General features: G+C 35.1%; 1 protein-coding gene across 1 annotated transcript; it reads right to left on the minus strand.

The window, feature by feature from the left end:
- Positions 1 to 159: 159 nt before the first annotated feature.
- Positions 160 to 12,722, minus strand: LOC139894558 (alpha-galactosidase 3). Its single transcript, XM_071877912.1, has 15 exons — positions 12,447 to 12,722; positions 12,286 to 12,344; positions 8,678 to 8,734; positions 8,552 to 8,586; positions 8,343 to 8,446; positions 8,196 to 8,268; positions 8,045 to 8,103; positions 7,897 to 7,962; positions 7,467 to 7,550; positions 7,322 to 7,386; positions 7,150 to 7,232; positions 6,977 to 7,067; positions 6,797 to 6,855; positions 6,290 to 6,430; positions 160 to 544 (listed from the first exon to the last, which is right to left on the minus strand). Exons 1-15 carry the CDS (start codon positions 12,632 to 12,634, stop codon positions 437 to 439), a joined length of 1,272 nt encoding a protein of 423 aa, XP_071734013.1. The 5' UTR covers positions 12,635 to 12,722; the 3' UTR covers positions 160 to 436.
- Positions 12,723 to 14,445: the final 1,723 nt, after the last annotated feature.

Genomic DNA, 14,445 nt, shown 5'->3' on the forward strand with positions numbered 1-14,445 from the left:
GTATCGGTACTTTGTATAAAATTAAGATCATATCATATATGTTTTAATCGCTTAACACTAGATGATACTCTGTAATTAAATACTAATGATAAGTCTCAATTCGACAATCATAACAGTTTATAAAACATGTTTAGTGGTGTACTGTGTAATACGTAGTATACGGATCATCATCGTGTAAAAAAACATTATTCACATATGTATTACTACCCAGGAGAGATTTTTATTACAAAAATTACAAAGAAGATGTTCCAAGGAATGCAAATGCATACTCATCACTCAATAACCTCCACCCAGGATTAAAACACAAGCAGCAATAAGTAAAGCAGCAGCTATATATATGACATTATTATTATATGAACAGCCCTACACTATGCCAGAACGAAAAGAAACCGCTCCATAGACATACGTACTTCTGGTTCTCACGCATAGTATTAGTTCAGGCTTGAAAATGAGACAGCTTGGGAGTCAAAACGAACATCTCGCAACTGTGAGCATCAACTGGCACACCAAAGGATGCAACTGCATCTGCTACTACGTCCTCGTGCTACATAAGCAAGTCATTATATTTGGTCAACATACAATTACATATCTACGATTTTTTAATAGGTGTATATCGAAGGCGTATGTAGGCTCTAAGCAGTGGTGTCCCATGACATCACTGCTTTTTAATTCTTTTTTAACAGAAAAATTGTATAAGACAATACTAACTTTCATGATAAGACTCCATTTGTTTTTAGAATTTATGAATTTTTAAAGGTAAACATCCACTAAATATAATTAGTCCAATTAGGTGATTAAGCGTGTATCATTGAATTTACTTTTGTACCACTCAAATAGTGATAAATTCAATGGTACACCACTGGTGATAAATTCAATGATATGAAACAAGTTATTTGCTATGAATGAAAGGTTAAGAAAATAATATGAACAAGAATACGAAAAACTAAATGTGTTGGTTTGATTTCAAATTGTTATAATCACATCCTTATATATAGGATTAAAGCAAAACATAATCATAACACACCAACAACTAGACCCACTAGTAAAGCTAGATGACAACTAGCATACATGTTAACACACCAATATAACTAGCATACATGTAAACACACCAATATGACAACTACACCTAATAAAACAAGATAAAAGGCAACTTGATTATGCAAGTATGCTATAAAAGATAATGTCAAGTTGGACAAGTTGAGCAACTTGAGCAATAAAGTTCATAAGGCCACTCCCTATCGTAACTAAACTATTCATCCTCTTAACCTTCCACATCAGCGCCACATCAACACCAATATCCTATAACTAACTCATAACTAAACACTCCCTATCATGGCTAAAACAATACTCATCTTAATATACAACGTACAAGCAATAAAGTATCAAGTCCAACAATAAAAAGCCACCGGGACCCACAATTCCTATAACTAACTAAACACATCCGTTAAATCTATGGTGAGTGCGGGTAACTAATGCGGGTAACTAAGCCGTGCCTATGGTTCATTACGGGTAATGAGCGGGTAATGACGGATAACTAACCCATAGGGAGTGGTCTAAGTTGAGCAACTTTGAGCAATAAAGTCCATAATCAAGTTGAGAAAGTTGAGCCACTTGAGTTGTGCACTAATATTTTAACACTCCCCTTAGTGCAAACTCCCGATCAAAAATCCCCAACGCCTCTCGAAATTCCATGAACTTGACTTTTATTAGAGCTTTAGTAAAGATGTCGGCTACTTGATCTTTTGTCCTTACATTTGCTAGCTCGATTTCCCCGCTAAGAACCTTTTCACGAATGAAATGATACCTCATTTCTATATGCTTAGTACGCGCATAAAAAAACAGGATTCGAAGCAAGTTTGATTGCACTTTCGTTGTCACATTTCAGTTTGACAACATAATCTACTTCTTCAAGTATGTCACCGATCAATCTTCTTAGCCAAGTACACTCTTGAGCTGCCATAGTTGCAGCTATGTATTCTGCTTCCGTGCTAGACAAAGCAACATCATCTTGCTTCTTGCTACACCATGAAATAACCGCGGAACTCATGTTAAAACAGTAACCCGAAGTTGAATGGCGATCATTTGCGTCTCCCATCCAATCTGCATCTACGAAACCATTTAACAAAACATCATTACACTTCTTATACCACAAGTCGTGGCCTATTGATCCTTTCACATAACGAAAGATCCTTTTAGCTGCATCAAGATGAACATTAGTTGGACATTGCATAAATTGTGAAACAATGCCAACCGAGTAAGCAATTTTCGGCCTTGTGATGGTTAGATAAATCAAACTTCCAACTATTTGTTGGAACAACTTCACATCCTTGAGCTCTTTTCCTTGATCCTTCTTCATTTTGAAGTTTTGTTCCATTAGCGTAGTCATACGCTTTGACTCCCCCATGTTGAAACGTTCCAAGAGACTTCTTGCATAGCCCCTTTGAGAGATTAGGTACCCGTTTTCTAGTTTATCGACTTCCAAGCCAAGAAAGCAACCAATCTCCCCTAGGTTCTTCATTTCAAAACGAACCGAAAGATCATCACTTAAACGAGATATTTCTGACTCGTTTCCTCCGGTGATAATCATGTCATCAACATATAGTAATACTAAGACATGAATACCCGATTCTTTATTCACAAACAAACTAGAATCCGCATCAGAAATTTTAAAACCACAAAAGACAACGTATTGTGCGACCTTACCATACCAAGCTATCGGAGCTTGTTTCAATCCATAAAGAGCTTTCTTCAACCGGCACACATATTCTGAAAATTGATTTGAAGTGAACCCAATAGGTTCCATGAACACCTCACAATCAAGCTCTCCATATCCATATAGAAAAGCATTATTCACATCAAGTTGCCACAATTTCCACCCTTTGTAAGCCGCTAGTGAGATTATTGTTCTCACCGTCACCATTTTAGCCACGGGGTTAAAAGTTTCTTCATAATTAAGCACATAACTTTGACAAAAGCCACGAGCCACCAAACGAGCCTTGAACCTATTAATGGTTCCATCCGAGTTCTTCTTCAAACGGTACACCCATCTGCAAGTAACCGGTTTACATGCTTCCGGTTTCTTGACAAGCTCCCAAGTTTCATTCTTCTCCAATGCATCAATCTCCTCTTGCATTACTTTTCTCCAATCCGAAGAATCTTTAGCTTCTTCATAATATGTTGGTTCTTCGGTTAAGCCACCTGAAAAGAAACAAGTTGTGACCGTGTTCACCTCATAGTCACTTAGATGTTTTGGTTGTCTCTTTTCTCTTGTTGACCTTCTAACTTGAGTTGGTACTTCTTCACTAGGTGCATCTTCTTGAGTTTGAGAAACACCATCATTCTCACTTTCTTCTTGAGTGTCGAAGCTAGGAAACATAAATTTGTAATCTCTATTTTCTTCACCATTTTTGCTTGATTCAGAAAATTGAGAAGACACTTCATCAAATATCACGTCTCTTGAAGTGGTAAACTTCTTTGTTTCTAGATTCATACACCTCCAACCTTTCCTGTGTGAATCATAACCAACAAAAATACACTTTCGAGCTTTTGGGTCACGTTTGGTTCGGTTAGCTTTTGGAACATGAACATAACAAATAGAACCAAACACCCTAAAATAGCTTACATTAGGCTTTTCACCATAAGCTAGCTCAAAAGATGATTTTTGTGTACCTGGCCAAGATGGTAACCGATTAGACACATGACAAGCACATTGAAGTGCTTCCGCCCAAAGCTCCCTAGGCAATCCTTTGTCATGCAACCAAGATAAGCATATTGAAACAAGGTAAGCAATCTTTCTTTTCGAAACACCATTCTGTTGAGGAGTATCCGGACAAGTCATTTGACGAGAAATAACGTTTGTTTTACAATAGGTAAAGAAATCATTTGACATGAATTCTCCACCGTTATCACTTCTAAGAGCTTTTTTCTCCCAAATTCGGATTCTACCGCTTCTTTGAACTCCGTGAACTTTGATAAGGCTTCACTTTTCTCCTTTAGAAATTTCACTCAAGTGAACCGAGAATAGTCATCGATTAACACCATGACATAGCAATGACCGCTATAACTTGGTGTTCTTGTTGGCCCCATCAAATCCGTATGAATTAAGTCAAGCAAACCTTGTTTTCGATTTGTTGACTCCTTATATGGAAGTCGGTGTGACTTTCCATATTGACACCCTTGGCATATTACCTCCTCACGAACATTCTTTAATTGAGGAATACCATCTACTAGCTTATGTGAGAATATCTTTTGTAACATTTGATATCCCACATGGCCTAGTCTTGCATGCCAAATAGCTCCGTTGTCGGTTTGACTTGTTTTCTTCACATAAGCCTCACCCGCGGACAACACAAATAAAGAACATTTCTTTTCTCCCGTGAAAAGAACATCACCCACAATCTCCATGACATTCTCAAGCACTTTCACATCCGTTGGACCAAAAAGAACATTCTTTCCGGATTCGGTAATTTGAGGTACCGAAACTAGATTCTTGGTCAATTTAGGAACAAGATAAACATCTTCCAAAGTAAATGTATCATTATTAACATCAATAATAACATTACCTTCCTTTTTAACCGGATGAGTTGAGTTGTCGGCAGTGATTACAACTCGATTTTGATTGTGATCTTTAACGTCATGAGGGAGAGTTCCATCACCGGTCACATGATGAAAGCAACCCGAATCGACAATCCATTGATTCTTCTTGACAACCGTATCAATGGTAAAAGATTGCTCCCATTTGACTTCATCATTATCGTTGCTTGAACAAGCCACGTTCGCTTTTGTGACTTTCAAACGACAATATCTCTTGATGTGACCAACCTTCCCGCACTTGTAACATGTGGGAGGTTTCTTCTCATAGTTACTTTTGTAACTAGTTTGCTCTTCTTCTTTTTGTTTGCTAGAAGAACCTTTCTTGAAGTTCTTCCCTTTTGAAAAAATACTGCATCATTTTCAAATCCTTTAGCCATTTGCTTGGCCAAAGCTTCTTGATTAGAGAGTAAATTCTCCAATTCTTCAACCGAAGGTTGAGTAGTCCACCCCTGAATAGAGGTTATGAACGGGACATACTCTTTCTTCAAACCGCGAATTAGATATCTTCGCAAACAAGCTTCACTACCCGTAAGAAATATTCGGAAACAGTCATACCTTCTTGTCTTAAGATTGCTAACTCGTTTTCCAAGAATTGTAACCTTACGGTGTTTTTCTTAGAAAAGAGTTTCTCAAGAGTATCCCATACTTCTTTTGGAGAAGTAATATCACAAACGTGTTCTATGAACTCTTTGCTAATTGAAGTTCTCAATGCAAAGAGAGCCTTTCCACACCTTACCTTCCATTTTCTGCTTGACTCTACATTCTCTAGAGTTTCTATGGGAATTATTGCATCGCCTCCGGCCACAAGTTCCCATAGATCATGACCTTGAAGAAAAGCCTCCATGCACATCTTCCAATACTTGTAGTTGTTGCCTACAAATTTCTCCATTCCATTTACCATACCACCATTGTTTCCATTTGTGCCTTCCATTTTTGATAGCAAGATAACTAGTTTGGAACTTTTGAGTAAACTTTGAGTATTTGCACACAAGAGTTTAACTTAGAACCAAGCTCTAGATACCATGAAACAACAAGTTATTTGCTATGAATGAAAGGTTAAGGAAATAATATGAACAAGAATATGAAAAACTAAATGTGTTGGATTGATTTCAAATGGTTACAATCACATCCTTATATATAGGATTAAAGCAAAACATAATTATAACACACCAACAACTAGACCTACTAGTAAAGCTAGATGACAACTAGCATACATGTAAACACACCAATATGACAACTAGCATACATGTGAACACACCAATATGACAACTACACCTAATAAAACAAGATAAAAGGCAACTTGATTATGCAAGTATGCCATAAAAGATGATGTCAAGTTGGACAAGTTGAGCAACTTGAGCAATAAAGTTCATAATCAAGTTGAGCAAGTTGAGCAATAAAGTCCATAATCAAGTTGAGCAAGTTGAGCCACTTGAGTTGTGCACTAATATTTTAACATGATACGCCACTGATATATATTACACTTACAAAAGTATAATTTGAATATGTATCACCATTTCATGTATTTTAAGTTTTTTTTTTTTTTTTTCGTTTTACAAAGAAGTGTGAGCAGGTATACAACTATACACAACCTGACACATTTTAAAAATTAAGGGTTCAAAGCTACTGATTTTCAGGTAAAACGCAGTATAAATCAAGGTATACATACATATACAAATTAAGAAGACGTACGTACCTTCCACAAATCTCTAACAGAAAAGCTAGTGGAGGAGTCAAGTCCAAATGTATCCCATGAAACTTTAATCGTTTCAGCTTCTGAACATCTGTTCCAGAGAACGACAACAAAACGGCTTCCAGACAAAGGACCAGCCCATACCTGAACTCAAAATTTAACACCAAATATATTATATACCAATTTGTGAAGACGAGCTTCACTTACATGTGTAGTGTATATATATCGCTATATAAATGAAAAAATAGAGGTGGAAATTTCAACCAAATCAATAACTCAGTAGGTCGATTCAGGTTATGTTTTCTCTCTAATCAGTCAAGTCAGTTAAAAAACTTTGAAAGGAACGGGTCAACTGGGTCAAAAGTTTCAAAAAGAGTATTCTACTTCTAGTCATAATGCATACAACCTGAATATATTTATATACGGATTAACATTTTCGACAAAATATTTTTTTTTACTTGATGACCCGTCCATTTTACCACCTCTTCTATAGAGCTAAAGTTGGAGGACCTGTTGACAGCCATCAGTTCCTGAAGCATTTACTTTCCTTCCCTGAATTCCAAGTGAATCTGCAACACAGAATATAAGTACTTATAACAAAAATCATTCAATTATTATTATTTATGAACATATAAAATAACAAATAAACAGATCACCTTGCTTTTTTTTGAAAAAAAAAAAACAGGTTACCTTGGTTTACAGCAATGACCTCCTTATTGCTCAATATTTCAAATGTTTCTGCAGTCATGTTTCTGACATCACAACCTATAAGAAGTGGAGCCTGCACATTTAACAAACCATAACCGATTAAATTCTACATGAACATATTGCTCCATTGAACACGTAATAAGAGCAAACACCACCTTCATTAAAGCCCATATGCTAAAATGTGCTCGGTATTCCAAATAACTCATGCCTCCGTTACCAACTTCTAACATATCCGGGTCTACAAGAAAGTCAAAATATACAATTAACGAACTCCATTATCATTGATTGGTAGAGAATGTATAAACACTTAAATGAATTTATTCCTACCATTCCATCCACCCGGTCCCGCATAGGCTGCCCATTTGTCATTAATGTCAGCAATAGAAGTCATACTGTAAAAAAAATCAGTTAACTGATTAACAAACCAAATAACTGCAGTTAAACACGTATCAGTGTTGCAAAAAGTTTGAACCTTGCCCATGTGTCATTGATGTCATCGGTTGTTCTCCAGCTATTTCCAACGTTACCCGCCCATAGAGCCGGATCATCTTCACCCCTTCAAAGTGAAAATAAAAATATTATACTCCTTTCGTCTCAAAATAACTGTCCCATTTTGACTTTTGAAAGTCTTCCATTTTCAACTTTGACACTATATATTTTCGTTTGTGTTATGCAATATGTGATTGAATTTATACAAATGGACTGGGTTTTAAACGTGTATCCATTGGTATAATTTCCAATTCCATCAAGTATTATATAACACATACAAAAATATTCAAAGTCAAAGTTGAAAAAGAAAGACTTTCAAAAATCAAAACAGGACAATTATTTTGGGAAGGAGTAGTACAATAATATTCCAAGTGGTTTCGTGAAGTATTATGACAAAAAATACTACTTATTACCACTCGCAAATAGAATAAAAGATTTTCCGTCCAGTTGAATTCAAAGCATCTCGCATTGGTGGATATCTATAAACATGAACCGATATTTTATGAATAATAATTTATAATTATAATTTATTTTCTAAGCAACTATATAATGAAACCAAACCTGTCGATTGGTTTTATGCCAAGATTAAAACAGTTGTCATACTTCAAGTAGTCCACACCCTGAACAACATCACACATGAATTATAATACATAGAACTAGAACTACTTATTCATATATTTATTTATTTGCTAAGGGCTACGTTTTAACTCACCCAGGAAGCCCAAGTTGCTGCATCATCATTCTCATGGAAAAGCGAAGCGGGTCGTACTTGACAGGTAAAAAGACTACAAAATCCGATAAAATCGATTAAAAGAATAACACACTGGATAAATAAAATAACAAATGGACTATATTGTACCCTGCAGAAGAATAGATACCAAGCTTGAGACCCTTTTCATGTACATAATCAGCAAGAGCTTTAATTCCAGATGGAAATGTTTTTGATTCAGGAACTAACAGACCCTGCAGAACCAGCATGCAAAGTTACCATTTTGGTACGGGTAATTCGGGTTAGGTTTTATCTATAACGGGTCAAATGAATTATATATTCTGTCATTATTAACCTACATTTGTGTCACGTGTCAATGCTTCCCAACAATCATCTGTGTTTAGTAAAAGATATATATTAGTATTAATCTAAAAGACTTAACAACCAGTAGCAAAAAATCAGATTAAAGCAGATTAAATGAGTACCAATATTAACATAATTATATCCCAAATCAGCCAATCCAGTAGAGATAAGTGCATCAGCTGTCCAACAGAATATATCAATTTGGTTAACAAAAATATTCAATCTAATACACCATACATGCATATCAAATATAGTCATACTAGCATGGCACCCACGAAATGCAATGGTAAATATTAACTTTTCTTTCGGTAGCATGTCCATTTAACAGTATTATGTCTTGTGTTATATATGAAAATATCAGTCTCATTCCAACGAACACATGTTGTTTAAGAAAACATTAAGTAGCACATAATTATACGTGTAGTGTTAGTTTTGAAATTAGTCTATTTCTTTACATACGTTATATTTTAAATGGTTGATATACTTGAACTAAAAAAGTATTGCAGATGAGGTAATAAAAAAAATGTTTACAAAGAAATGATAAAAATAAGTGATGAGGTTTTTCACGCAAAGGCGAGTATTTTTACTCTGGTGTACGCGGCCTAACAGGATTAACTTGTGACCGTTTTCAAACCCTTCCCTGACCACCACAAGATTTGAACCTCATACCTCAAGAATCTCAAGGCGCGCTAACAACTAGGCTCTTAGTGATGGTTAAATAAATGATAAAACATTGGGTATAAGTCCTTGTACCATTTGCCCATTATATTCGGTACTACTTAAAATTTGAGAGATTTAGAGTATTACTGTACTTCATATTACAGTAGTCAATTTTTTTTAACGGCTATTTTGACATCGAATACTCTCATTTGTCATCCACACACGCGTTAGAAGGAAACTCTTCACACACCATCGCCGCATTGGGTACCCGGTGTGCTTTGGATTAAAACGAGTGGCTTAGGCTATACACCTTTATTCACCACAACCAGTGGCGATTCTAGGATCAAAATTTAATGGTGCCCTATACATTTTGAGTGGTACTTTGTAAAAAAAAAATTCTATTAACTTCATTAAAAACCACTAATTTTAAAAATATATGGGGTCCTAACTATAAATTTAGTGGTGTCCTATTAAATTTTATTAGTATTTTATATATAAAATTTTTTAATTAATGGGGTCCTTTGAGTTGGCTTAAGAGAGTCGTCTGTATCATTGTAACAATTTGTGATATAGTGTATTTTCTCTCTTTGGGGGCCGGTGGTTTTTCTCCTGTTTTGGAGTTTCCACGTTAAATCTTGTGTTGTGTATTTGTTCTTATTTCTTTACTATTATTGTTGGGCTGGGTGGTGGGAATTAGTGAGACCGTAATTTCCCAACAACTGGTATCAGAGCGTCAGGTTTGACGAGGGTCTCGGTTATAGGAGTCGGAGTATGCTCTGTGGTTGCCACGGGAGTGGATCGTCCACATCAGAAACGAGTTCTATCGATCGTATAGGGTATCTGGTTAGACAATATTTTTTCTGATTCGTAGTAATAGTTGGATTTGTTAGTGGCGAGTTGTGGATTTCCGATTTAAAGGGTCCTGGCTACCTGCTACATCTTTTGGCTATTCGAAACGTGAGCAAAATCAGAGAAAGTGTTGTTTATAGGATACGGATACGATGTCGAAGTTCAGTCCAATGAGGTTTGATGTAGAGAAATTTGATGGGAGGATCAATTTTGGCTTATGGCAGGTTCAAGTCAAGGATGTGTTGATTCAGTCCGGTTTACACAAGGCTTTGAAGGGTAAACCCACCCTTGTTCCTGGCAGTGATTCTAGCAGTAAGTTTGATGAAGAAGAATGGGATGATATGGATTTGAGGGCAGCAAGTGCGATTCGTTTGTGTCTTGCAAAGAACGTGCTTGCAAATGTGCACGGGTTATCAACGGAAAATGAGCTTTGGGTTAAACTAGAGCAGTTGTACCAGGGCAAGGGCATCTCAAATCGGTTGTGTCTTAAAGAACAATTTCATACTCTGCGTATGGATGAGGGTTCAAAGATTTCAGATCATCTAAGTATTCTTAATGGTATTGTTTCAGAACTTGAAGCTATTGGAGTTAAAGTGGATGATGAAGATAAAGCTTTGAGGTTGATATTATCTTTGTCATCGTCTTATGAACACATGAAACCTATTTTGATGTATGGGAAAGAAACTCTGAAGTTTGAAGCCGTTACTAGCAAGCTCCTATCCGAGGAGAAAAGACTGGAAGGTAACGGGGTCTCGTCATCAGGAGATACGATAGTGTTGTGTTCGGATAGGCAGAAGAGAAACTCTAGAAAGAATCTGACATGCTGGAAGTGCGGGAAGACTGGGCATGTAAGGGTTAATTGTCCCGGTGGAGCTAATGCGGCAAATGGCTCCAAAGATGCTAACATTGTCTCCGTTGTTACGGAGAGTGACGAATTCCTCTGAAGTCACGTCATCCTCATGGTGTGTCCGCGCCACCGTGGAAAGGGATGTTCGTTAGCGGTTCCACAATTACACATGGGCATTGGTTTGGCGTTGATGCAGGTTGTGTGGTGGAAACTGATGTTGTAGCTGATGGGACTTTCGGGAAAGCCAAACAGGGAAGTTGCACCATAAAGTTTCAGCTGGTTGTTCAACAACATGTGCCGAGGTGAAATGCTTGGAATGCGATATTCTAAGTGCTATACTCTTTATGGTGGAGTATGATAATTCTTGTTAAGAGTTATGATTGTCTGTGATGACAATGATTGTCGGTTTAGACAATGTTCGATGAAGATGCAAGTTTTGTCTCTTGGGAGATAATGTCAACGGCATGAAGATGAGGATCTTGAAGTTGTCGTCGAGGAAGCGTCTACATCGGTTATCCTTGCAATGTGGAAGCATGGTTATCTTCTTCTATCCAAAAGGTGGAGATTTGTTGGTTTATTTTGGCTAGTAGAAGATATGTTTATCCCACATTGGTGGGAGGAAGATGTGAGGGGTGAGTGACTTGGTTATATAAGAGGGGCTAAGTCTTCATTCCAAATTGCACCAATCAATACACTTTAAGTATTTGATTATTTCTTTCTTTCTTACCCTTGTTTGAGAGTTGTATTAGTTAAATATTTTGGAGAGTGTAGTTGGCTTAAGAGAGTCGTCTATATCATTGTAACAATTTGTGATATAGTGTATTTTCTCTATTTGGGGGCCGGTGGTTTTTCTCCTGTTTTGGAGTTTCCACGTTAAATCTTGTGTTGTGTATTTGTTCTTATTTCTTTACTATTATTGTTGGGCTGGGTGGTGGGAATTAGTGAGACCGTAATTTCCCAACACTTTGACCCCACTCACCCCTTAGTAGACTCGCCACTGACCACAACAGAATCCTTGAGAAAACCTCCCCTGGATTCGAACCTGCGCCAACTAAGACTCAGATCCAATCCAGAGCTTATACCACTCTGGCAATGCCTTGGTGGTTTGTTACAGTAGTCAATTGCAGGCATATAATCATACCTTATTCAGTATCAAAAGAACTGATTTTTGTATTATAAATTTGAAGTTAACATGACTACATAAAGAGTAAATCAAAACTCAACTATAGTAACAGCTACAGTAAATGACAAATAAAATGATATACTAATAAAAATTAGGGCTAAAACCTGAAAAGTTTGGATACAATTTCATGCAGTAAGAAAATAAAATCAATCCTATTTACCCAAATAACAAAAATTTGCAATGAATCGAACCTGTTTCTTTAATCAGAGTCTCATTTATCTGACAAGCAAAAAAGTTCCAGCTATTCCATCTGTTCAATCCATTCATTCACAAAACAAAATCAACTAAAAAGATTAAAATCAAATCAAAAGGTCAAAATTAGTCAAAGAACAGACAATAATTTGAAAATTACCCCATTTGTGGAGTCTGAGCCAATCCATTACTGAGCTGAAGCAATCCGTACAATGAATTATCAAAGATATTAACAGAATTAACTGTTTTATTTTGAACGATCGATAACGGTAACACTCGAGCTGATGATGTTGATAAAGTTGATGATATTAACACAACTGTTATTAAAATCACTGATTGATAATCCATTGAATTAAAATTAGAATAATTTGGGATAAGTAATGATTCTAATGAATTTGACCATTTGAGTATTCATCTATTTCTATATTTTGGATTAATTAATTTATATAAGTGAACTTAAAAAGAATATTCGTTAAAAATGAGGAGACGTAGAAGGATAGACAACATTCTTTAATCAAAATTGTAAGGGGGTTGTTTGTTTTTAATCATTAACGTCTAGCTATTTGGATATAGATAATAGATAATAGAAGATAATCTATCTATCTATCTATTCTATCTAATAATAGGGAGTTAATGGTGAGGTCATTATGTGTTATATAGCGTTGTAACACATGCTTAAAAAGTTGTAAATGTCAATTTGATGATATCATTATTTTTCCACTAAAACAACTAATTAATAAATAAAATTCAATTTAATATATATAAAAAGTATACTTTTTACATACTTTTTTCTTGGTATATGAGTACTTTTGACTTACATATCTTAAAAAAATATGTTTCATGAATTTATTTTTATTTTCATTCTTTTTTTAGAAGATGAATAAATGGTTAAACGATTGTAGAATTTAAGTGTTAAATCTTTCCATTCTATTTCTTAATTGAGTTTCCATACCCCTAAACATCAATTCATTTTTTTATATAAGTTAAGTGATCATTATGTTCAATGATCGATTGTGATTACTTCGAATATTACCTCGGGTGTTAGCTTTTCATCTTTCTCTTTCTCTATATATCTTATGTGTATATGTTTATTAGTAATACTAAAAGCCTAATTGTTGTTATTTGTACTTATGTTTCAAGTTTGAATTTATAGTGTGTGTATAATACTATTAATCATATTTTTTGTTATGGATTTTTAAAATTTCACTATGCCAAGTATTAGTGATATGTACTTTGTGAAGTGATAATACTTACAATTTCTTAGTAGCATTTTTTCGTAAATATTGTGTATGTCTATTATGATAACCCGTGAATTCACGGGTCACTAACCTAGTAATATCAATATTAGATAGTTATTATTGTAGTGTGTGAAGCAATGTTGTTAATGACGTCCGTTGTTTTTGTTGCGTCATTTTGGTGATTAATTTGTCTCGACTCTGTCTTCTAATAAGGCGGTCAACAGTCAAAAGTCGGGTTAAATGCGGGAAAGGTCGGGTCAACACGGTCAAAAGTCAAAAACTCTGTTAAAATTGGTAAAAGTCGATCAAATCGATCAAAATTGACGTAGTTTAATGTTACTTTTTGATATTATACTAACGATAATAGCGATTATATGTACAAATTGGTCAACCGAAGGTTATTTGGATTTAAGATATATGTGTATACTAGTGAAATGACCCATGGAATCACAGATTTGTTTAAAAGAAACATTTTAATGATATGTTTTAGGTATTAAGTGAACATAAATGCTAAAATCATTTAGTTTAATGACCTATGGAACCAAAGAGTCCGACTAACAAACTCGCCAGCTGAACATTTCATTAAACACCTAAAATGCATATTAAACAATCCACATCCAATAATAAGAGATAATATTGGTTGTCATTTTATTTTAAAAATGTAAATTAAAGTATAAATTTAGAATTGGTTTCCTTCTGCCTAGCTTTTATACCTTCTCGTACTCAATTCAAAATAATTAATTAAAATAATTCAAAATTATGTAATTTTAATAATTAAAATAATTATTAATAAGATTTAATTTTAATTCAAAATTATTTAGATTAATGACATCACCCACAATGCTTAGATTTTTTCTTTTGTTTTTTGATTTTCTTTTAACAAAAGAATTAGCTTAATAATGACATCATCATTATAGGATT

This window comes from Rutidosis leptorrhynchoides, chromosome 2, assembly GCF_046630445.1.
Source record: "Rutidosis leptorrhynchoides isolate AG116_Rl617_1_P2 chromosome 2, CSIRO_AGI_Rlap_v1, whole genome shotgun sequence".
In the NCBI taxonomy this organism is placed as follows: domain Eukaryota; kingdom Viridiplantae; phylum Streptophyta; class Magnoliopsida; order Asterales; family Asteraceae; genus Rutidosis; species Rutidosis leptorrhynchoides.